Source organism: Hippoglossus hippoglossus, chromosome 7 (assembly GCF_009819705.1).
Source record: "Hippoglossus hippoglossus isolate fHipHip1 chromosome 7, fHipHip1.pri, whole genome shotgun sequence".
NCBI classification, from domain to species: domain Eukaryota; kingdom Metazoa; phylum Chordata; class Actinopteri; order Pleuronectiformes; family Pleuronectidae; genus Hippoglossus; species Hippoglossus hippoglossus.
The window spans coordinates 982,118-1,006,620 of record NC_047157.1 but is presented as its reverse complement, the minus strand read 5'-3'; the positions used below and the strand labels follow the sequence as shown (position 1 = coordinate 1,006,620).

Genomic DNA, 24,503 nt, shown 5'->3' with positions numbered 1-24,503 from the left:
CTGTCCATTGGCCAAAGTGAAGTGTATTATAATTATAATAATTATTATAATTATTATTAATATTATTAATATAACTACTACAGCACATATATTTCATTTAATTAATTTGAAATTATTTAGGCTTTTTGTTCTTGTAATGGCAGTGCTGTTTACTGCATATTTAGCCTGTGTGATCCAATGGCCTGCATTCCCTGAATAACCACTGTCTGTACAGTAGTTTATTTTGGTCCTTCACAGAGTGCATATTCATAATCTGTTCTGCTTTTCATATGGTTCTACATTTTATATCCTGTATGTTCTACAGCCACGAACTAGCCTAATTTCCTTTTCTGCCTAGTGAATACTGTATTTGCTTTTCTAATGTTTATTTGCTCTGTATATTTTGTGTGTTTTTCTATATTGTGTTATATTTTACACACATTACATAGTTTTTCCTTCTTGTAACTGCACCATATACAGCCAGAAGAAAAACCAATAAACCCAAAGGTCTATCTCTCAACTCTCAGCTACTGAACACAAGTCAGTCAAAGTGACTGTCTCTAACCCCCCTCAGTTGATATTAGATTGCACCCTTTGCTTAGTTATTACGATGCTCAGTAGCATCATTGGGATGTGTTTGTCTTCAGCTGCAGATCAAAACTGAAGAGAAATGCCACAGGCCTGCATCAACACACGGATCGCCTGTATAGCTGATTTGCATTGGATAGCATTTGACAGGTGTTTGTGTGTCCAGTTTGTTAGGTGAGCTGCTATCGAGGCTGTGCAGTGTGTTTCAGTCTGAGTGTATTGTGTAGGCTCCGTGCTGTTCTGACGGTGTGTGTGTGTGTGTGCATCTCCATCCCTTCGTTCCAATTGGCTGCTGAAACTTGTTGGAGCTTTTCCCTCTCGAATAAGAGAAGGCTCCGTGAACCTATCGGTGCTCGCAGTCCGTCCCCCCCTCCTCCAGCCTGCATGGCCCAGACTTGTCCTGGAGACTGAGACAGAGTCCAGCCTTCACAGCGGTTAAATAAGCTGGTGTCAGAGACGGAGCAGCTGTGTAGTGTGAACACATTAACAGTGTAAGGACTGTCTCACTCTGCTTCGGGGGCTTTCACACTCACATTAAACCTCCCTCTCCTCCTGCACCTCTCTCTGGATCTGTCTGTCATTTTCTATCTCCTTAAATACTTGACCAACAAGACTGCTTTTGAACTGGACATCTAGAAACTTTTTTTTATTTTGTTTTTTATTTTTGTATATTTTCTTTTTGTTAATGGTGCAATGTCGTCTTTGCCAGGAACGGTACCGCGGATGATGCGCCCGGCTCCCGGACAGAACTATCCCCGCACTGGATTCCCTCTGGAAGGTAGGCCGCACACAGCCCCAGTGAGAGGAGGCGGAACATCAGGTCAATTAGGAAAGGAACATTTAACTGGAAAGGACATCTTCAGATTAAATACAGTAACATACTTTGCTGTGAGGAAACTCCATCACTTCTTCATATTGAAAATTATTTTAATACTATACAAAAATGTGATATCATCTTAATATTGGCTATATGCTATTTAACATATAGGTGCACTTCATTGATTAATTGTCCACTGGCTATTTGGCCAAGAAAGGAACAGTTTAAATTCCCAGAAAAGTGTCTATAAAGAAAACATATGGGATTTCTTCGAGTGTCTGGAAATTCAAATCAAACACGAAAGGAGAACCAGATGATCTCATCAGTATTTGGACGACGTGATGTGAATAATAAAGACGGTATAAATGTCTCTTCACCTCCTCAGGGTCATAATAATAATAACAGCAGGGCCACTTTCATATGTTAGGCCTTCAGCCAGATCAGCCCGACAGAGTCCAACTGTCTGTCTGTCCCCCCAACAGTGTCCACTCCTCTGGGCCAGGGACGTGTCAACCAGCTCGGAGGGGTCTTCATCAACGGCCGCCCGCTACCCAACCACATCCGACACAAGATCGTGGAGATGGCCCATCACGGGATCCGGCCCTGCGTCATCTCCCGCCAGCTGCGCGTCTCCCACGGCTGCGTCTCCAAGATTCTGTGTCGCTACCAGGAGACCGGCTCCATCCGGCCCGGAGCTATCGGAGGCAGCAAGCCCAGGGTGAGAGGAGCCGGCAATAATAATAATACAAATAATAATAATAACAACAACAATAAGAAGAAGAAGAAGAAGAAGAAGAAGAAGAAGAAGAAGAAGAAGAAGAAGAAATGTTCATATTTAATTTCATTCGTTCTTTCTGTCTCCCTCTCTCTCTCCTTCTCTCTCTCGTGTCATTATACTGATATTCGGTCCGGTCTCTGTCCGATCTACAGCAGGTAGCCACGCCGGACGTGGAGAAGCGGATAGAGGAGTACAAGCGGGACAACCCCGGCATGTTCAGCTGGGAGATCAGGGATAAACTGCTGAAGGACGGAGTGTGTGACAGAAGCACAGTCCCTTCAGGTGAGGCCTCCCCTGGTAAGCCCCATTTAATTATACTTTTTACTTTGACTGTTTCCCCATATGGATACAAAATAAACAAGGCCGTGGTTGTCGCCTGTAGAGAAACGAAGGTTATTATTATAATTATTATTATAATTATTATTATAATTATTATAATAATAATAATTATTTTTATTATTATCATTATTAGTGTGACTGAAGATGCTCTTATGTTGGCAGTGAGTTCAATCAGCCGTGTGCTTCGAGCTCGCTTTGGGAAGAAGGACGAGGAGGATGAGTGTGATAAAAAGGATGAAGATGGGGAGAAGAAAACGAAACACAGTATCGACGGTATTCTCGGGGACAAAGGTACGTGCTGCTTTCAGCGCTCATACAAATTGGCCTGTAAATGGTCGTTTAGTCGCTGCGGTTCTCCTGCTGTAAGCGGCTCTCCCAGCAGACACAGCGGCACCTTAATTATTTATGACGGGGAGCGGGAGTGGATGCAGCTCCCGTGGTGCTGGTTAAACGCTCTGTTGAAAGCGGCGCTGACACATGACCGATGTGCCCGTCAATATCAATTACAAGCGGCCTGACAGCAACACCAGTACCGCTGCGGAGCGGGGGGCCAGCCGCCTCAGTGCGGCCCGTGTGGGAGCTGTGCGTCGGCCACGTGAAATATATACACCGCAAAAAAACTGTATTTGATTTATAAAGGACAACGCTAACAAGAATTAAAACAATCCACAATCCCGGGCCTTTATATAAAAATCAAGATATGTGTAGTTCAATTTTAGCTCATATATTGTAGGCCTACATTTTAAATAAGCAAATGATTCACATCAAGTCAAATTAATTATATACATATTTATGAAGCATTAATAATGAAACTAAATTAAGATTCATTTATAGGTAATTTCTTGAGGATCAATTTTTTCTATAAAATAGAGATACATATTTAGTGTCTAGTATCGAGCTATATATAGGCTATATGTATTACGAGATCATAATGACATAATGTTTACACCCGTTTCTCACAGTGAATTCAAATTTTTATGTATATACATTTTTATAGCTGAATCAATCAATCAAATTTTATTTGTATAGCCCATATTCACAAATCACAAATTGCCTCATTTACAAGTTGCGAAAACAACCAAAAAACGTATAACTTGCTGGGTGACACTGCAGAAGCTGTTTTTTGTAGTGGGCCTGTAAGTAGCATCTGCCTCCTGACCACTGGCTCAACTGGAGACATGTTCTCTTTTCAAATCAAAATTATTCACAACTGTCCTCTTTTCCTTCTTCCTCCCTTCCCTCTTCCTTCTTCAGCCTTCTGCGTGTCTTTCTGTCATCTTGGCCTGGCATTTAATAATTTGAAGACTTAGCCTATTACAGCTGGTAATGAAACTGGTGTCTGTTGAATAGGTGTCTGTGTTGGAGAGGGGTGTAATAGCTCAAAGGCATGGTAAGAAATATATTTATCCCCTATCAGCCCTCACTCTCACAGTTCCAGGCACATGCGTTCAGTTGAAGAGCTTTAAAGCAGATTAAATTGAGCCTTTTATTTCTTTTCACTTTCATCTTTCAGTGGCTGACTTCGTGGTGTAAAGCCTGCAGCGCAAATTCATGAGATTTTAAGGTTTCCTCTCGTGTTGTTTAGATTGTATTTTTGAATATTCATTTCATTTGTTTTTGTGGGATTGCTTTTGGTGGCATGTTGGCAGAATGTGAGGGAGAGCGTGTGTATTTTAGCTGCAGTGTTAGTCTGAATATGTGACAAACACATTTAGTCTCATTTTCATCAGATGAGATACTGCTTTTTACGCCAGCACTAATGTACAGCAAGGGCAGGCTGCATATACAAATTAGTCCAATTTATATTTGTTAAAACCCATCACAAACTGCTTATACACATAAAATCAATATACATTATAGGAGATTTATCATAAAATGTTTACAATTAGCCAATTTATAATTGGCTCATATCACAAATACATGCTGCTCATCCATCTTGATGTACTTACTCATATTTGCATAAAATAAATGACTCCAGTTATATTACATCTACTATACGTGTTGTAAAGTACAGGCCTGCACTGCACATAATTGTATTTCTCATCTTAAGCTATATTGTTTTTTTTCGATTTTTATGATAGATGTCAGTGTTTATGCATATATATATATATATATATAAAACACATATAGTAACATAACAGAAGATGTATTTCATTCCATAGGGGCCCATATAATGGAGCTGTCTGCTTTTGGTCAAACCACACACTGTATCTGTTTTGATGTCTCCATTGACAGTGACTGCTATATAGTCTATTCATCTGCACTTTAAGGCAGCACTGAATCAATATGCTGTATACCAAAGAAATGCATACATGTACTGTAGTACTATGAATTTTGGAGTCCAGAGTAAGCCTCCTTGAAAGAAAAAAAAGGTCGGGGAGGACTTCAAACAAATTCAGTGGAAGTGACAAGAGGCAGCTTTAAGGAGAGCGCAGGCTGTGGGAAGTTCTATTGCAGCTATTAATAACACTTTTCCCCGGGCATCCACACATACTGCACTTTCTCCCAGCTATTTTGCCGGGTTGAAATTGAGGGGGACCCAAATGTTGGCTGGAGATAACACAATCATCACAACCTTGGTCCTGGGCTGTGCATCTGTGTATTAAACTGGGATTAACCTCCCCTTTCCTCCCCGCTGCCTCGCACCAAAAATTCACATTATAAGGGACATATTAAAAAAGAGATGAGGGAATTGGAAGCCAATGTGCAATACAGATGAGTCGTATAAACATTAATAATTATGTCATCGTTTTCATGATAATCATGCTGACATGCTCATCTCCTTTGTTAGTGTAAAGTGTTTGGACTGTGGGTTGGACTAAATGAGCAGTTTAGAGACATCAAAAATATGAATGTCTTATTTTGACCTCACTAAACAAATAATTAGAATAAACAAATGAGACTTTATTTAATATCATTTTTATTTTTCAGCTGCAATCTTGGGCTCATGTTTTTCAGACTGGAAGTTATTTAAATGTAAAGGTGATGTCTTTAAACATCCTGAAAAACAGGCATCAGGCAGTGATTCCAGTCATTCAGTGACTGAAAGACAAATATGTCACATTGTCCATTACAGCATCAAAAAATTGTTTTGGAAAATGTATAAATATTACAATATCATGATATATTATAACGTAAAATTGAATTGAAATTTTCTATAAAAATGGCCAATCAAATGGAAAATCACACATCATGCACAATGGCCAAATATAACCAGAAATAAGACACTGACACCTTTGTATAAATGTTGATAGACACACCTCACTATAACATCATATAGCACACCTTATATTCATAAGATGAAGGTTTAGTGGTCTGCAATATTTTTCGAATTATCACTGATCATGTTCTTACAACTAATAATTCTTGAACATGACAAAATTGTTGTAGCAGCTATACATGTTATTATTGCTTCCTAAAGCTGTCTGATTTACAGTCTGTTCAAATAACCTTTATAATAAATAATTTCAATATTTGTGACGAATAAATTGTGGCGGATGTGTGCTTGGTCACTGTAGGTGCAGAGGTTTAGTGTTTAGCAAATGGGATTTTACCCCCTCTGGGGACATCAGTTCTAAAAGAGGCTTCTATGGAATGACTGCAAAATATTTCTCTCCTATAAGAATATTGTGTCATGAAAAGCAAGTGAAATATGGCTTGGAAACGCCACATCGAGACTAACGTACAGAGATGTTTTTTTTATTAGTGAGCGTGATGAACGCTGAGGCTGTTCCTGTTGTGTTCATGCAGCAGCTGTGGTGACGTGCTGACCTGAGGACAGGATTCATGTGCTGTCTCCAGGTTTGCCTCAGCACACAGTCTTAGAGCACAGGAGCAAAAAGTAGGTGAGGAGAGGAGGAAGCTGTTGGAGCAAAGTGAGCAGCTTAAAGGCTTTGATCCTCTCCTGCTTTTGCTTATCAGAGACATTTGAGGTGACACTGCCACAATGAGAGTTCATCATATTAGCTGGTGCCAGTGCTGCTTTCAGGCTTGCCTGTCTATTAATTAAAGCCCATTTACCACATGAGACAGGATCTGTCTGGGCCCAGCCCCCGATGTAAAAGTATGAGAACAAGGTTTTAGTTTTAGGTTTCAACATATGAAACATGCCATTAAAAACACAAATGAAATTTTCAGATGGCATAGACATTTAGTAATTTGTATTACATATGTAATATATTTTCATTCATAGTGCTCCATGGGAACCATTTAACATGTGTTTCCCACATGTTCTTCTTAGAAAATGTCAAATTCTATTAATTACACATTAATTAAAACATATATATATATAAATAAATTTGATGAGAGTTAAAACATTGTTAATAATACTAATAATATTGATGACCACTCAAAGCACTCTACAGTACAGTTTTTCCATTCACCCATACACATTCATACAGTGCATCTATTTCTTTATCACACATCGCTAACACACTGCCAACACAACTGTCAGGGGCAATTTGGGGTTCAATATCTTGCCCAAGGACACTTTAGCAAGTGGTATGGAGTAGACTGGGATTGAACCGCCGACCCTTTGGTTAATTAGATAATGATCCTAGTAATAATAATAATAATAATCTTAATAATAATAAAAGTTATAGTAATAGTAATAACAATAATCGGTGAAACTGTAACAGTTGTAATTAAAACCTTGAATATGGTTTCCGCTGTTTCTCAACCTACATTAGCATTTTTGTCAGGTCTGACCTACTTGTTGATTTTCCTTTATTTCTTGTAGCACTCTGGACTTCTCAGTGATATGTTTGAGAAAACAAACATGTATAAAGGCTAGCTGCTGAACAGAGAGGGGGCTTTGAATAGGAGAATAGCAGCCCACTCTTTGCTATGGAGTGTTCAGTAGCCATCCCTTAATCCTCCTTTCATTTCGCCGACAAATGCCAAGAATCTTGTCTGGCGACCCATTGGGAAGCTGATCAGCCAACAAAAGAGGAGCCGTGCACAAAGAGCAAACAGGCAAAATGGGGTTGAGGGCAGTCAGAAGCATTGGGCATCCCATTAACATCCCATTTGCAAAGGATACACACAGGATAAAGGCAAACAGAGAAACACAACGCATAACACAAACAATATGGCAACAGCAAATTAATAAAATGTCAACACTTTGGTTGGTCTTTAATTGAGCTGAGCCCTCGCTGCATGTTGTGGTGAAGCCCCAGCTGTGGAGAGCTCATGAACTGCAGCTGTGCCGCTCCAGTGTGAAATACATGCTGTTTTTCTACACACACACTACTAGATGTTGTCAGTGGAGCAGTTTTTAACAAACACATTTAATGGTAAAGGTTTGTTCAAACACATGGAACTTATTTAAAATTAGCAGAGATCTTATAGCTTCCAAACTTATCAAATATGTCAACCAGAAAAATACAGCCTAAGTCTGAATATTTTAATTTGATAGAATGGTGCCATCATATACATTTTAGGGTTTGAATGTTTTTCTCAGTTATTTTTATTTTACATTTTTAATTTAAGAAAAGTGAAATTCTTGAAGGTAAAAATAGAGGTTTTAAGAGGTTAAGTTAATATCTTGTGCTTGATTGGTTTGTTAGCTGCCACTGTGTCGGGATTTGGCAGGAGACATCTGCTTTCATCCAACTAATTTGACCCAAGAGCTCATTACAGACAAACCACTGAGAGGTTCCTTCCTCATACTTAGCTGCAGGATCAAACAGAGCTGCGTTTAGAAAACACAGCTCCCTGACCACAGGATTCGGCACTACACCACTTCACCATGGTCTTTTAGGTTTGTTCTTTCATCCACACATTCATTTATTTTCACATATGCGACATGTCTTTCAAATCATATAATGGATAATATCATGGGCATATTGTTAATATCTACTTTAGATTATGTTGATTATTGATTTGCTTTAAATTTGGACAACACAATATAGTCTTTGATAATTGAAAAATTTATTGAAAGATGATATTCAGAATTAACAAAATCAACTGTCAATGATTGAGGAAAAAACGGAAAGAAATATCATAAATAGATAGCAGGGCTGTATGCTGGACTGTACAAAGTACTGAGTGCATTGTTTTACTGTAAGGCTTCAAATATAATTGATTGTATAATATACAATCAATTATAATATTAAGTCCCAAACTTTGCCAGTAAACAGAATATGACCTTAGTGCCCTCAGTGACCTGATAACATTAGGCAAACAGGTATTATATCAGTAACTGAAATTATTATAATTTATTTAAAGGGAACAACCGTATATTGTATTTTCTTTTTTAATCCTATTATTATCTGTTTTTTTCTGTTTTTCTTTTTCAAAGAAATGACCAAACATATTGAGACAGAGTGAAAATAAAGCTGAAGTGTGTATAACTGATTATTCATATTAGCGTTTCCTGTGTTTGGGAAATGGATGAAGGAATTATTTTCAGAGTGGCCTAATTCATCTCTGAATCCTGATTGAAATTTCCATACAGAGGTCTGTGTGCTTGGATCTATTAGATGGCTTATTCATGGTTTTCTCCATCAATCCATGTAAGAAATCACATTCACCAAATGCAACCATCCAGTGTAATTGGCTAGAAAATGACCTTAAATATACAGAGATTACTGGGGCATAAAAGCCTGGTATTCCTGTATTTTTTTTTCTCGGGGTGGGGGGTAAATGTTCACGCTGCTGAAAGGTATGAAAGTGGATTAATGGCCATGTCTCCGTCACTGCATTGAAATAATTTGAGGCACATATTCAAATATTTGCGACACACACAAGAACTGAACATTGTTCACAGTGCATCTTTAGGTAAATAAATCAGGGAGCGCACTCTTAACAGAAGCACTGGATTAATGAGCTGCTGATCATATTTGATTGATATGCTGTATACCTTTCTTGTATGAATAAGGTACCAACAAAATTAAAGGGTTAATACTGATACTGACAGCTATGTAAAATACAATATTACAGGATACAAAAATAGAAAATGTTGAGTATTGATCTTAAAAATGCACACCACATCTGTCACTGACAAACTTTATTGCAGTTTGTAGAAAATACAATTTAACAGCGGAGCTCAGTCACAGGGATTTATTATGTTGTCTGTTAATTCATTTGAAATTAGGTCTGTGCTTTTAATAATTTGCTCTAAATTGTTCAAATGGTCCTAACTTGATAAATAATACATTACTAGTAGCATCAAATTATATTATTCTAATGAACTGCTTTCTCCTTTTCTAATTACACTGTAAAAAATGTTTCAATTCAATTCAATTTTATTTATATAGTGCCAAATTATAATATACATTATCTCAAGGCACTTTGCATAGAAGGTCAAGACGTTAAAAATTATAGAGAAACCCAACAATTCCGTTTTGTCTTCCACAACTGTAACTGTCGCTATTCAGCAATTACTAAATACTCAAGCAAATCATTTATTTTCTCTTAAAGGTTTAATCCTTTGTTACCCATTAACATTTAAGAATCCATGTTTAATCAAAATCTGATTCATGCAGTGAAATTAAAATGAAATTGTAAATTAATTGTTACCAGATGTTCTGGCTATTTGCTCTCATCATCTGATCATTAAAAAAAGTAATGAGGTCCTATCAGAGATACCTGCATGTTTGGCAGTAATGAACTAAATATGAAAAAATATGAAAAAAATTAAACAAATACCTTGATATACAGACGGGTGTCTAAAGACAGTTGTAATAATTATGATTGTGGTGGACACATTGCACCAAAATATGATAGCATTCTTATTGCAAGATGATTTTATAACCTGAATCAGTTGTATTGCATTTGTCTGTGATGAGGTAAGCTGGTTTCTTTCTTATTAAACTACAAATATCTAAATCGATACAAAAAAACATGTTTTTGAAGTGCAGGACAGCTAGATAGAGGTATTATTATTATCGTAATTGTTATTATTATTGTTGTTGTTATTTTTATTATACAGGCCATAGTAATCAGCTTTGATATTCAATGATATTGCCTGCATTTAAAAAAACAAGTGACAATGATGTATAGTAAGAAAACATAGGTTTGCTACCTGAGGTTTTTGTTGTGTTATGTTACTTTGTGGAACAACATATCTAGCAAAATTATATTTCTGATTGTATGAGCAATGCTGTAGATGTAGAGCTTTGAAATGGTTTTAAAGATTTACATTTTTATGGCATCACTGTGTTCAAGTAGCCTACTTTTATTTTTCAGCTTATATCTCATTGCTCCACAACAAACAGGCCTGCGTTTTCAATGCATTAATTTCACAACATTGCAAAATAAAATTACATGCACTGTTATCAGGATTTTATTCTAATTTCATACTCTAAATTTATTCTGAGATGTAATCTGAGCCTTCTCCTCAGTATGATGAAGCTGAGTGTGTGAGCATCATGTACACAATTATGTTTGAAAATTGATACAGTTCTAAACAGAAAAGTACTAAAGTCCAACTTCAAAACTTAATGATCTCTGTACAAAGAACGTGTTGATTTTCAATAAGTTAATAAATGTTACCACTCCTTATTCATTCAGTTAATTTATCAGAACTAATTATTTGTATAGATACATTTTGTGTGATGTTCTGTGGGAGGACGTTCCTCATCATGTGATTTTAGCAGGAATAATCACAGAAAAATTGAAAAGATTTGGATCTAAGAAACGTACCTTTACACAAATGCCAGTCTCAACATCAGCATTGTGGAATATTGTTAGCCCCAATCAGGCAGCTACAGACAATAGGCATGCATGTGTGCTTTTAGATGTGGCCCTCTGATACACTAACAAGAGAAAAAAAAGCTCATACAGCCTGTCTGTTATTTTGTGCCTGGATTTGCTGTTGAAGGAGCTGATGAACTCCTCCAAGTTTATTAAGGAAAAGGAAACAATATAAACCAAAGACTTTAGGCAAGTAGGCTGACAGTTTATAAAGTGGCAGCCATTGTGGCCTGAAGGCAGATGCATGAATACCTCTGAATAGACTCCCTCAAAGTGACACGATTGAGCTAGACAACAGCAAAACGCTGAAAGGAAAGCTTCTCCTCTGTGCCGCTGAGCTGATCGGCATTTCTAATGCTCCGGCTTTGAATGAACATACATCTGCAGGGGGAGGGTGTGCAGGGGTCCACTCACCACACTGCTGTTCTGACTCCTGTTTTGGCTGGAAGTAAAAAAAAACTTTGTTACAGAGTTCTGTTGTCGCTTTTCTCCCAACTGAGTGCAATGTAACATTTCCTAATGTTGAAATGGTTTCAGTTCATTTGATGAGAAAATGTGGCTTAACAGTGTCCTGTAACATTTTGAGCTCTGTATGGAAAGATGAAGTTGAAAGTGGCAGTTCAAATTGAAGAGCTAGAAGGAGTTTCAGTTATGTTGATAGTCTGTTCAGTCAGTCTTTTGTTTGTTGAAGTCATGTGTTTTCTCACACCTGTTTATTTAATGCTGTGACAAAATAGTGACAGTGTACTACAGACAAAAGGGAAATAAGCAAAAACAATAAAACGTGTGTAAGTAGTTTGAGTATTGATATTCAAACCACTTACAGCATATTAGTGTAGAATAATGATTCAATGTTGAAATGGTTGCAATTTTTTTAATCTAAAATATGAATGCTTTAACATTTTGGGAAATATGATGACGACAGTTAACTCATTTCTATACCACTCCCATGTATGACATGGAAATAAGACAGGCAGGGGTTCCACAGCTCTGTGCGAAGGTAACCTACCAATCCCTGTAAAACTCACTTACACACCTCATGTGTTTCACCCATACACAGACAGTTATAGGCTGCAGTTCTACAGGCTGTTACGTGCTGCTCGATTTCGTGGCTGTGGAAGCAGTGATTTCCTGGAGTCACATCAGAAAATCACTGTAGAAACAGACTATTGTTTCACCCCTGAACCTGTTGTAACAATTGTTCAACATAGATTACCTACATTTAGTTCAGTAAAGAGCTTTCACTACATCCGTTGAGTTAAGATTGTTTTGAGTTTTACTACAGAGGTGGTAAGAATCGAGGCCTCAAAGTAGCAACTTGCTACTTAGTCTTCCAGAGCTGCACTCAAGTCATATTTTCTCATTTTCTCTGCAGGCCTACAGTTAGAAGATGGAAGAGATGACTGATCACTACATCCATTGTTATAGTATAGAGGGAGGCAGTAATTTATTTCATTGTTTCACTAAGCTGATTGTCTTTGTCTGTCTGTCTCTCCTGTTGAGAATATTCATCAATTCAACCTGAACAGAAGTTTTCAGTTATTGAACATCTGGATCTATAGTAGATGTTAGCAAACATTTTCGCTTGTGGCTAAAAATGTAGAACCATGCCTTATATTGTTAACTTCTCAAACTAACTGACCAGTCACAACTTTGAAACAACCACTTGTAAAGGCTCTGAGGTTTCCTTCGTTGTGTTTGAGCTGCTCCATTGGCTTTCATCATCAGCAGTCATTTGACATAACCAGCAATGCACACATGTATGACATGTATGAAAAAGCTGAAGAAGAATGAGCAGAATAAATGTTCTTTTCCTTCAGATGTGATAAGCAGCAGATGAAAGCCCACCTATCCCTCCATCTCCTGCAAACGTATCGGTGCATTTCAAATATTTGAAACCTGAATTTGGAAAGAGAGTCAACAAGCACAAGCACAAGTCACTTCACTTTATTTGCACTGCTCTGATTGTTGATCTACTTTCTCCCAAAGAAAGATTATTCTATTGCTCTTTAAAACTTTCTGCAATTGCTTTCTTTAAGCCTGCAGCTGTCCAGTGAGGGCTTTGCTGTGTTGAGTATATCTTAAGAGTGCTTCTTATTATTATATTTGCTCCCAGCTCTAATCTTTATCAGTATTTATATTGACAGTCAGCAGTTTTTGTTTATGGCTTATGTTTTTATCTACTAAATAAAGACACATGCATGCCAGTGCCTGTGGAGGAAAGAAGATAAAGACTTTGCATTAATAGTTTGCTAAGACATAATGCCCTGATAAAGCCAACATCTTTGTGTGGGCTGGATTGAGTTCAGTGCCAGTTCTATCCAGAGCACACCACTCGCCTAACAGCTCCATATAGTTCTCTTTGAGATTGTATGTTTGTGGCTGCACTCAAATGTTTTTCATAGTAAACCAACAATAGTTTGGATTTTTCAGCACAGTTCCTCCATCTGCTGGAAAATATTTTACTCATCATTGTGAAACTGCCTACGTTGCAATCACTCCACTCCTGCTGCTTACTGTACACTTTTGCTGCATTAGTTGTGACTAAATACCATTGTGTGGGGCTGTATTGGAACAAAGGCGGGAACAATGCTGAACTGTATGAATGGGAGCATGTGCAGAGGCACCAACGTTGTTGCAGCGCTGGTCTCAGCGTCGTCTCAGTTTTGCCCATTTGGGCTTGAATTTGAGGCCTTTGTTGATTGAGGAGCTTCTCTTGCCAACTGGCAGATTTTATTTTACTTTCTTTTGTGTTCTTGGAATCATTTTCAAAACTTTGGCTTTAGCCTCATTAGTCAAGTGTTCAGACCTACAATTCAAGGCCCTGTATTGTACACGCATACAAAAATCTGCAATTTAAATGAAAATATACTGTTGCAGCAAAAAATGTATGAACCTATAGCTGATATGATATTATTATGGTATTACAAAATACATAGTTATTAAATATAAACCACCTGGACTTAGCTACAGAAAACAATTTGTCGAGACACTATTCATTTATTCATATTCCCATATCAATAGGTGACATAAATACTAGGTGATTGGCATACTGTGTGTTTATCGTAATTCACATATATTATGGGAGAAATGTATGAGCAAAGCAAGCTTAATGCTGAGATATGACAACACCTCCAGTCTGGGCTTTGTTAAGTCTCTTTATAAACTAACATAATCTGTGTTGGAATGGGAGATTTTATGTTAAAATGCAACAATAGTGAGAAAAAAAAAATCAGAATCATGTCCCAACAACCTCCCCCATCTGTCAGTTCCATGTCATGCCTCTTCACAGTTTGACCTCTATAATGCTTACACTGCTTGGCTGCTCAGCTTTAGGGACTCCGTCTGCAAGTGTTTGCTGAAGTCTTGCCGAGTGCAGCAGAGCAGTTTCTGGTCTTTTATGTCCAGCGGCCTCCTGGGGGACTTCCTCTGTTGGCCCTGAAAGGCCCGGGGAGGCTCCTGGGCCTCCGTTATTTAAAGTGAGCCCACTTTGTCACTGAGGCAGCTGACCAATAAGAGGTGTAAAAAGACCTGTAGTGCCAAGACAAGATGTCTAAAAGAGCCACAGCTTCCACTTCAGTCTGTCCACATTGTTTCTCATGCCTCCAGTCGAAACTCTTCAGCTGCTAAAGAGAGAAAAGACCTTGTACACACTGTTTATCTGGTCTGTTAGATTTGGTCTTTGGAATGAATGGTAAATATAATGGAAGTAATAAGCGAGCATGTTGAGTGAAGTGTCCACTTAGTTTTGTTTAATCCAGCTTCTGAGATCTTAGTGCTGTGGAGTTAAATATAGTTTAGTTTTATAATCATCCAGATTATAAAAGCATGTAGAGTAAGTATACATGTGTGTACCACATGTGTAGTGGTATTTCTTTATGTACAGGAGCCCAACTATGACACACATGCACAGTTAAGTTTTGGCTAATTTTGAAGGTTATAACCTCTGTTCATACAGAGGCGGGTTTACATGCATTAGTCCACTATAAGCACAGATCAAATGTTAGATGACTCTGTGAATATTCATCATGTGGACAATCTGATGCAGCTCTCAGCTCTGTATTAGACCATGTTGTAGTAGGTTGTGTACAATGCTGCAGAGCAGCAGAGGTGAAGCTCATCTAACAGCGAAGGCTGTGGATATGTAGCTGCTGTGGATATGTAGCTGCTGTGGATATGTAGCTGCTAGCTTTCATTCCCAACAGCATTTTGACTCAGCCACAGCATTTTAACAGGCTTAGTAATGTTTCTACTGGCAACTTTTAAGGTGAAATGTTTTTTGTGTGTTACCCACTATAATAATTGATGTTGAATGGTCTTGAATGTCAATAAGGCAACTTTGACCTTTCCATTTGATTATTAATTGCTCTCTTGCCGAGTACACTTTAATGACTTGCACTTGAAAAGTTCAAGGGATTTCAACGTCTTTTTCCTCGACTGGAGTATACATAATGTACAGTACAATATATACAGTGCATTGTCATTACATAGTGAGTGTAAGTTTTCCAGTGTAAATAATTCTTTTTCAAAACATGTTTTCAGTGTAATGCCCCACAGGTTCTTTTTTTAAATCAAAATCCTGAATGAATGAATGATGAAAACATTTTAGGACCATGTCTGCAAAGTCACAAAATGTTGACTGCATCTGCACAACGTTCAATGTTAATGTGCAGAGAGGGTTGCTAATTCAGTTCTTTGTTCTATGAAAAGTAAACTAAGAAAAATCACACAGTATTGTATACAAATAAAACTGTAATGACATTTTGCATGACATGTCAGCACATGCTTCATTTAACACCATTGTAGTTAGGGTTAGGAATTAAGTACAGAAATGATGTGGTGTGAAATAACATGCAAAAAGCAAAAATGTGAGGAAATAACAAGCAAAATGTCATATGGTGTTTGACATGTTATTCATAAACTCTATGCTTGGGAAATCACGTTTCCTACATGCAGAGTATTTAACTATCAACGTTTTCTTTTTAAACTTGTGCATCGTGTTAAAGATTCTCTGCAATATAAATAAAACTGACTTGACTGGACTTGGCAGTCTGTCATGTTGAAGGGAGGTGTGTACAGTTATGGTGTGAAAAAGAAGAGTGTCAGTGGTGATGAGAGCAGGCAGGTTGGTTAGATCATGCCCTAAAGCTGAGCAGAAAGAGATCCTTATCACAGACTGCACACAGGAAAATACCTTTACGACACCTTTCTCCTTCTTTCATGTCTCACAGAAACAAACACAACAACTATGGACCAAAAACTTAACAATCAACAGCCTCTTTTGTCAGGAAGAGGTAGTTTTGCACTAATAAATCCATCATTGTTGAGCAACTGGTCAGAGCCTATGAAGCAAAACTGAAAGGAGTGTAATTATATTGGAACCAAAAATTATTTTCAAAATACCCCATAATTAGTTTCATGTAACAACCTCAGAGCTCTGTCAGTCTTTGGCCCATTTCTTTAGTAAAAGTGGAAACAGTAATGTCAGTATTCTCCACCAGAGTCAACAATGTCGTTTTACAACAGCCACTCAGTGCAGAACATGGCTCATCTATCTGCTCCTCCAAATACCTCACTTTCACATCTAGCAAGGCCAAACCTTGTTGACGATGTATAATCTCTTCATAGAAGAGAATAGTTTTAAAGGCACAAAGTAAAGTAAAAATCTCTATATTGGGAACAAAAGTATTTTGGCTTCACATTATTTTAACCACCCTAACCCTATTTTTTTTTTTACCTCAAATGGTCCTAAAAGATAATACACACAAAAAAAGTCCTACAAAGCTGATTCTATGTTACTTATTACATAAGTTTAAAGGGTCACATTAATGAAAAGTTCACTATCATATTAAGTAAATGTAAAAAAATCTAATAACTTGGAAGTTATTTGAGTAAATAAAGTTACACTTATACATACAATTTACATAAACTTTATATGGAATTATAATACATAAAGTCAGCGTTTTAGGACACTTTTTTTAGTGTACAGTACAGGATCTACTTCAAAATGTAGGTTTGTTTTGTTGGCCCATGCCCCATCTCTCTGACAGATCAACACACACATGTGCTGCCAAAAGTATCTATTCTGGTGTGTGGTGTCCCAGGTGGGGACTTTCTCTGGGGGGACAGTTACAACCTCTGTATTTCTAGAATTACAGTTCTATTTTCATAAAGACATAAAGAGAGTGAATTAGAGGAGAGATTGTTTGCATCTCCACTGACTTTATAAAGCTCATTTTTATCAGCAGAGTTGGACAGTGGAGTCTGGTAGCATAGCATTGTGGGGTTGCAGTAATTTCAACACATTTTTTTATGTAGAAAATATTATTAGCAGCCATATGGTTTATTCTTAAAACATATATGCAGCATTGAAAAACATTTCAGTAATTTTTGTGTGTAAAGTTGATCTGAATCAAGCCCCTTAATGATGCTAAAGCTAAATGAGTCACATGTCACTATGTGTTGTCCCCTTATGGTTGTAAGTCTACTCTACAGGGCTCTTTTCATTAACAACGCAATAAACAAATTAATCTGAGGGGTATATTTCATAATGTAAATTTACCCAATGTGTTATTTTATTTACATTGTGTACCTTGTGTCTTGAGAAGCTACCTCCATTGCAAATACTGCTTATCAGTTTCCTACATTTTCACCCTGCTATCAGAATTATCCTATTGAGGAAGAGCGATTATTATATCACAATCAAACTAAAGCACTTTGTTTCAATTGATTCCATTTTAGATTTTTCAAGTTAAATAAAAGCCTGACTCTGAGGGACACAGCAGGCTTTGTGATCTCAGTGCACATTCTGAAAAACATAATAGGGTGGTAATTTGGTGATAAATGACTCTCCCTGGAACAGGAAAATTGAATTACAGCTATCGCTATTAAGTAATCAGAATGTCCATAATTGTTTAATTAGACTTGTTTTTTAGAGGGAGACTGTGTGTGTGTGTGTGTGTGTGTGTGTGTGTGTGTGTGTGTGTGTGTGTGTGTGTGTGTGTGTGTGTGTGTGTGTGTGTGTGTGTGTGTGTGTGTGTGTAGTTGCTGCACATGATGCCAGCGATCTGAGCGTGGATGTGTTTCTATATAATCGTATTCACTCTGTAACAAAACCAGGCTGTTGTGTAAAACCAAAGCGTACTGTTTGTTATTTATACCACAGCACATTTGCAAACCCCCTCTCTCTCTCTGTGTGTGTGAGGAGCTGCACCATGCTCCCATTCTCCTGATAAGACGTAGCATGCCAATCGAGGGATCTGCTTGAGACAAAGATGAAGTCCAGGTTTAGCCCCTCTATCGGCTCTAGGCGTCTGTCTCATTACCATAATCTCTGCTATGTGGCTGACCCTCCTGATCCACCGGCCTGTCAAACTTTATTCTACTCCATCCTGGGATCCTTATTGTGCTGCCATCCAAAGCAAGTGTGAGGCTGCTGCTACCATGTGATACCAAACCACCAGTGCAGCTCAGTTTGTCAGTGCAGCTGCCCGCACACTGCCGGCAACATTAGACCGGTTGTGCACTGTCATTTACACAACCAATCATTTTGAGCTTCATGGCTGGCTTTGCTTTTCTAATCTGTTCTCATGTTACCCAATTTTTTTTTTATAGTCTCCACTATGGAAAAGCAACCCCAAGGGCAAAACTCATATAAGTGAAAATTATGCAGAAACACAAATTCTCACAAACCTGTGCAAATAAAACCAAAACTAACTACATGGAACTTTTAATAAAAAAAAGGTATGACTATGTACCAGTGAATCTGATATCTTAAATATAGCTAATTCATACGCATATGTTTTGATGTTCATACGTGTGTTGTGTAGTCCTTATAGTAATGAAATTATTTAATGAACAGCTCTCACATTTCACATAACATTGTCATGATGCTCCTGCAGGGAGCGTATTATGAAGTGATGTATGAACCAAACATACTGAATTATGCTGGCCTACTTCTCGAAAATGAAATACACAAACATAATAACTGACACATTTGATACTGTGCATTGTTAGTATCATTAAATAATGTAATTTTAGGCTAACATGTGACTTTCTCATTCAAAAACTGATTTTATTTAGATTTTCAAAATATCTGTTGCTGTATTTTGGACACTTTAACAAATAATTCACATCTAGAACAAAGTAGATATATAAAGCAGATAAAATGATTATGGTCTCCTTGGTGTATATACTCTAAGTGTAGGCTACATAATTCAATTAAGTGATTTAGCATGAGAGCTTGTAAAAGTCTGCACCTTTCCACACTTGTATTTAAGGTTGGGAACCGAAACTCTGTTCCAAATTAGAACCAAATCCAAAATGCCAAGTACAGGGCACCCGTAAAAAAAAAATGCAAGGATGACGTATGTATCTGCCAGGACCTGCATATGTGACTACGTCATGCACTACACAACACCCTGTCCATTTGTTTAGACGCGACCTAGCATGCATGGCTAACGTGGCTAAGATGAGCGGCGATAAACGTGTGGCTTCACTTTTAAAAAGACAACGACGACAAAGCAAAGTGCAATGCATGTGGGAAGCTCACCAAACATTTAAGGCAGCAAGACTGTAAAGTGTTTAATGTCCTGCGGTCTCCGAGCCCGAGTATGTCATCTTCAGCTAGTGCGAGTAGCACCTCGCTAGCACCTCCAGTAGAGCTCGGGAGAGCGAGCTGCGATGGTTGTGTGGGTTTTCTTTTGTAATGTTGCCTGTCTACCACAAGGCGTTACCTTTGCTGCCCCGGTGTAACATGAAGCACAGGTACTGTGCATTGGTCCAGTCCAATAAAGATATTTTTGTCATCTAAACATTTGACCTCTTTTTTTTACCATTTTGGAATCGAAATGGAGAATCGTTAAGAACCGGAATCGATAAGCAGAATCAGAATCAATAAAATTTAAATGATACCCAACCCTACTTGTTTTGGAGGCAAACACTGTTTGATGTCAACTCTTCTGCAGTGTGAGTTTGTTGGCTGCTGGTCACTCCTAAAACTGCCATAAGATGATTCAAAAGAAAGAACGAAGGCAAACAAAAAATAACAAGCCTCAAAGCAGATTGTTTCAGGTGGAGGCCAAATTCATGTGTGTGGGCTGACAGAGACAGAGAGGAAGACAGAAAATACTGTGAGGCGAGGAAGCCCCATTTTCACTCATATCCCTCCCTCTCCTCCACCTCTGCCCCTCTCCTCCCCAAAATCCAGCAGCATGTGGAGGGAAAACAAATAGAGTCCATCCCATTGCAGCTGCACCCCGAGGATTGGTGATACCTTTTGGAAACTGATCCCACCCTACTGCAGCCGCCTCAAGTGTTGTCACGCTGAGTTAGTGCCAAATTGCTCTGCAAGCTAACACCATCACCCCCCCCCCCCCCCCCCCCCCCAACCCCCCACCCGACAATGCCTGCACCAACCTACCAGCAACAAACAAGACATAGATTGTATATATAAATATATATACAGTATTTTTATTACATTGGTGTATAGGAAAACAAATCTTTGCATGCTAAAAGAATTGAGTTAATTAATGCAGCAGCGTGTCCTGCGGCCACATGTAATCCATTGAGAATTCTCTAGTGGGAGCTTTCAAGGGGTGCAGCTAGGGGGGAATACAAAAAGATATTCTCCCTGAGTCTCTTCCAGTGGCCTGTAATGGGAGCCTTGCACTAATCCTATAATTCCTTGTTTAATTAAACTACAGAGCCGACCCTCTAGTTGTCTCAGCCAGTTTGACAGGGCTTTTCTTTCCTTCCTTCACCAGCACATGACCGACGTCTGTAGTGAATAAAATACATGCATAAAGATAAACTAATACACGGTAGAAGAATATCCATGTCCGCCCTCTACTTTTCACTGTCAACAACCCAGAATGCATTGCACCCAAACACCTTCATATTACACATATTTATAACAAATACTGGACTTCACATTCGCAAAACTGTGTTCCTCTGAAGACCCCTTCACTGTACAAACAGATTTTATATGCCCCTGATCCATGAAAAGCTAAGTCCACTATTCAGGTTCACTATACTGTATGTCACATATTTGAAATTTAGCCATAAATATGGTTTTTCCATGCTGTATGCTTTTCTTCACCACCATATTTTTATTGTTGTTGTTTTTAAACTTTAAAATAGTGGCATATAGTGATTCAGTGGCGTAAGAATTAGCAGCAAGAAGAAAAAGTGCCCTTTTGACAAGAAGTCATGTCGAGACTGATGAAAATCAACCGACGAAGAATGACAACTGCCAGGACTGCTAGCCAAACAACAGAGTCACCATCAACAGGTGAGAAGCCCAAGGCTTTGATTTGCAAGGTGACTCAAAACTTTAACGACATAAAGGAAGAGAAACTCTCCAAGTTCACAGAGACTTTGGAAAGAATATCCAGGATGTTGGAAAGCCAGTAGAGCTGGAGCAGGAGGGTTAACTTTTGTGTTCTTAATCTGAAAGAAGGCACGGAGGGAAAACGCACTTTGCTTGGCTTAGAAGCGCAACGGAGGTTGGGGCCGCGGGTCGTATGTCCCTGCCCAGTGATTATCATACTTCACAACACCAGGGATAAACCGATGATAATGGCAGCATTGAGGGTGACGCCTAATCTGGAGTATGAAGGACAGCGGATCTTCATACATCAAGACTTATATTCTGCGGTTCGAGAGAGGCAGCAGGCCTTCAACGATATGTGTCAGGCTCTGATAGACAAGGGCATCCGCTTTAACATGCGCTTTAACATGCGCTTTAACAAGCGCTTCCCGGCTACACTGATTGTGAACCAAAACGAGACTGTTGTGGAACACTAAGTTTTAAACACAGACATGCAGAAAATGTTCTCAACACACTTGAATAAAGTCGGACAGGAGACGCTGTGACTTTCGTCTTGTTTGATCTGGCAGATTACACGGACACGGCTCCTTAGACTCTACTATTAAGATGGCGCTGTGGATGGCAGCCTCGGTACTGCGCTCTCTGGTACTTTTTCTGTTTTTGTTTATTTGTTTCGTTTCCAGCTGTTCCTCTCTGATCACATTCAGCAGGGAGGAACCTTTAAACATCGGACAATCCACTGGTCAAACCTTTTTACCGCTTTTCATTGAACCGGGAAGTTTTACAGAGCATTTAGTTGGAGAAGCAGCGGCTCTCTATGGGATTTGCCGGAAACGCTGATGGGGGAAGTGAGCAGGTGTGCTCATTAATCTGCGAGAGCGTGGATCTCGAACTGCACTCCCGTCAATCCATCTGGCGAATGTCCACTATCTGGCCAACACGATGGATGAACTGCTGCCCCTAAACAGACCAAACACAGACTTTTGCAGATCCGCCGCCCTGTGTTTCACTGAAACCTGGCTTGGTGAGCACATCCCGGACAGCACACTACATCTGCCGGGCTTCCAACTCCTCCGAGCAGACCGCGTAACGGCGCTATCGGGAAAAACTAAGGGAGGCGGAATCTGCTTCTACATTAACGAAGGTTTGTGTACAGATGTCACAGTCTTAAAGAAATCATTCAGCCCTCACTTAGAAACCCTCTTCATAAACTGTAAACCATTTTATTCACCGCAGGAGTTTTGCTCATTTATTTTGGTTGGTGTTTACATCCCACCTCAGGTCTGTGTTAGTGAGGCGCTACAACACCTGGCTGACCAGATAACTAAAATGGAGCACAAACATGTAGACTTCCTGCTTATTGTTCTTGGGGACTTTAACAGAGCAAACCTCAGTAAAGAACTGCCAAAATGCAGACAGCACATTAAGTGTCCCACCAGCGACAAAAACACACTTGACCACTGCTACACTCTAATAAAGGACACCTATGGATCTGTCCCCACGTGCAGCTTTGGGACTCTCTGATCATTGTCTGGTTCATCTTCTCCCAAAGTCTGCAAAGCCTGTGTTCAAGACTGTGAGGAGATGGACCAAAGAAGCAAAGCTGGAGTTACAGGCCTGCTTTGATTGCACTGATTGGACTGTTTTTGAGGCTGCTGCTATAGACCTGGATGAGCTCACCGACACTGTGACATTGTACATCAGTTTTTGTGAGGACATGTGTGTGTTGACTAAAATCTTCTGCACATACAACAACAATAAACCCTGGTTCACTGCAAAACTCAGGAAGCTCCGTCAGGCCAAGGAGGAGGCCTACAGAAGTGGGGACAGCATCCTGTACAACCAGGCCAGAAACACACTGACAAAGGAGATCAGAGTAGCAAAGAGGAGCTACACTGAAAAGTTGGAAAACGGTTTTCAGCCAACGACCCGGCGTCAGTGTGGAGAGGCCTGCAGGACCTCGCCAACTACAGGAGACCATCCCCCCACACTGTTTACAATCATCAACTGGCTGAAGACCTGAATGTGTTCTACTGCAGGTTTGATAAGACCACTTTCACATCCCCCAACTGCTCTGACATCAAACCACCACCTCCACCCCCTGCCACCTCCTCACCTCTCCCAACCGACCCCCCACCTGCCTTGAGGATCTGCGAAGAGGATGTGAGTCTGGTCTTTCACAGACAGAAGATCAGGAAGGCACCAGGCCCAGACGGTGTGTCACCCTCCTGCGTGAAAGTCTGTGCTGACCAGCTTGCCCCCATCTTCACGCAGATCTTCAACTGATCACTGGAGCTGTGTGAAGTCCCCTCCTGCTTCAAACACTCCACCATCATCCTAGTCCCCAAGGAATCCTCCATCACAGGATTAAATGACTACAGCCCCGTCGCCCTGATGTCTGTGGTCATGAAATCATCACAGGCCCCCTGCTGGACCCCCTGCAGTTTGCCTACCGGGCTAACAGGTCGGTGGATGATGCAATCAACATGGGACTGCACTACATGCTGCAACACCTCGACTCCCCAGGGACATACGCAAGGGTAAGCCTTACCTGCTGCCTCCTATCTGTCAGGAAATTAGTGATCAACTGACAGGTGGAGGCTGGCACAGAGAGCTGGGAGAGTTTGGGAAAGATCACATCCAGCACCCGGGATATCAGCACCGGCGCCCCCCAGGGATGTGTGGTCTGGTCTTCTCCCTCCACACTCTGTTAAACTCCTGAAGTTCACAGACGACACAGCGGTCATCGGCCTCATGGGGACGGTGATGAGCCTGCGTACAGACGGGAGATTGAACAGCTGGCCCTCTGTTGTGGTCAGAACAATCTGGAGCTGAACAAGCTCAAAACTGTGGAGATGACAGTGGACTTCAGGAGGAGCCCCCCTACACTGAAAAAACAGAGTCAAATTCCTTGTATGTGTACACGTACATGGCCAATAAAGCTGATTCTGATTTGATTCTGTTTGTTTTTGTTA

The 24,503-nt window shown here is 39.5% G+C and overlaps 1 protein-coding gene across 3 annotated transcripts in view; it reads left to right on the top strand.

The window, feature by feature from the left end:
- The first annotated feature begins 940 nt into the window (after positions 1–940).
- Positions 941–24,503, top strand: part of LOC117765135 (paired box protein Pax-7-like) — a 58,954-nt gene continuing 35,391 nt past the window's right edge. The window contains exons 1-5 of one of the 3 annotated variants that reach the window (XM_034591443.1): positions 941–1,058; positions 1,277–1,345; positions 1,867–2,102; positions 2,315–2,459; positions 2,664–2,792. In XM_034591443.1, coding sequence (XP_034447334.1) covers positions 1,291–1,345; positions 1,867–2,102; positions 2,315–2,459; positions 2,664–2,792 — 565 coding nt within the window. In that variant the 5' untranslated portion in view covers positions 941–1,058; positions 1,277–1,290. Of the gene's footprint in view, positions 1,059–1,177; positions 1,346–1,866; positions 2,103–2,314; positions 2,460–2,663; positions 2,793–24,503 lie in introns of those variants that run through there. The other 2 variants (XM_034591440.1, XM_034591441.1) reach the window with 2 other exon arrangements.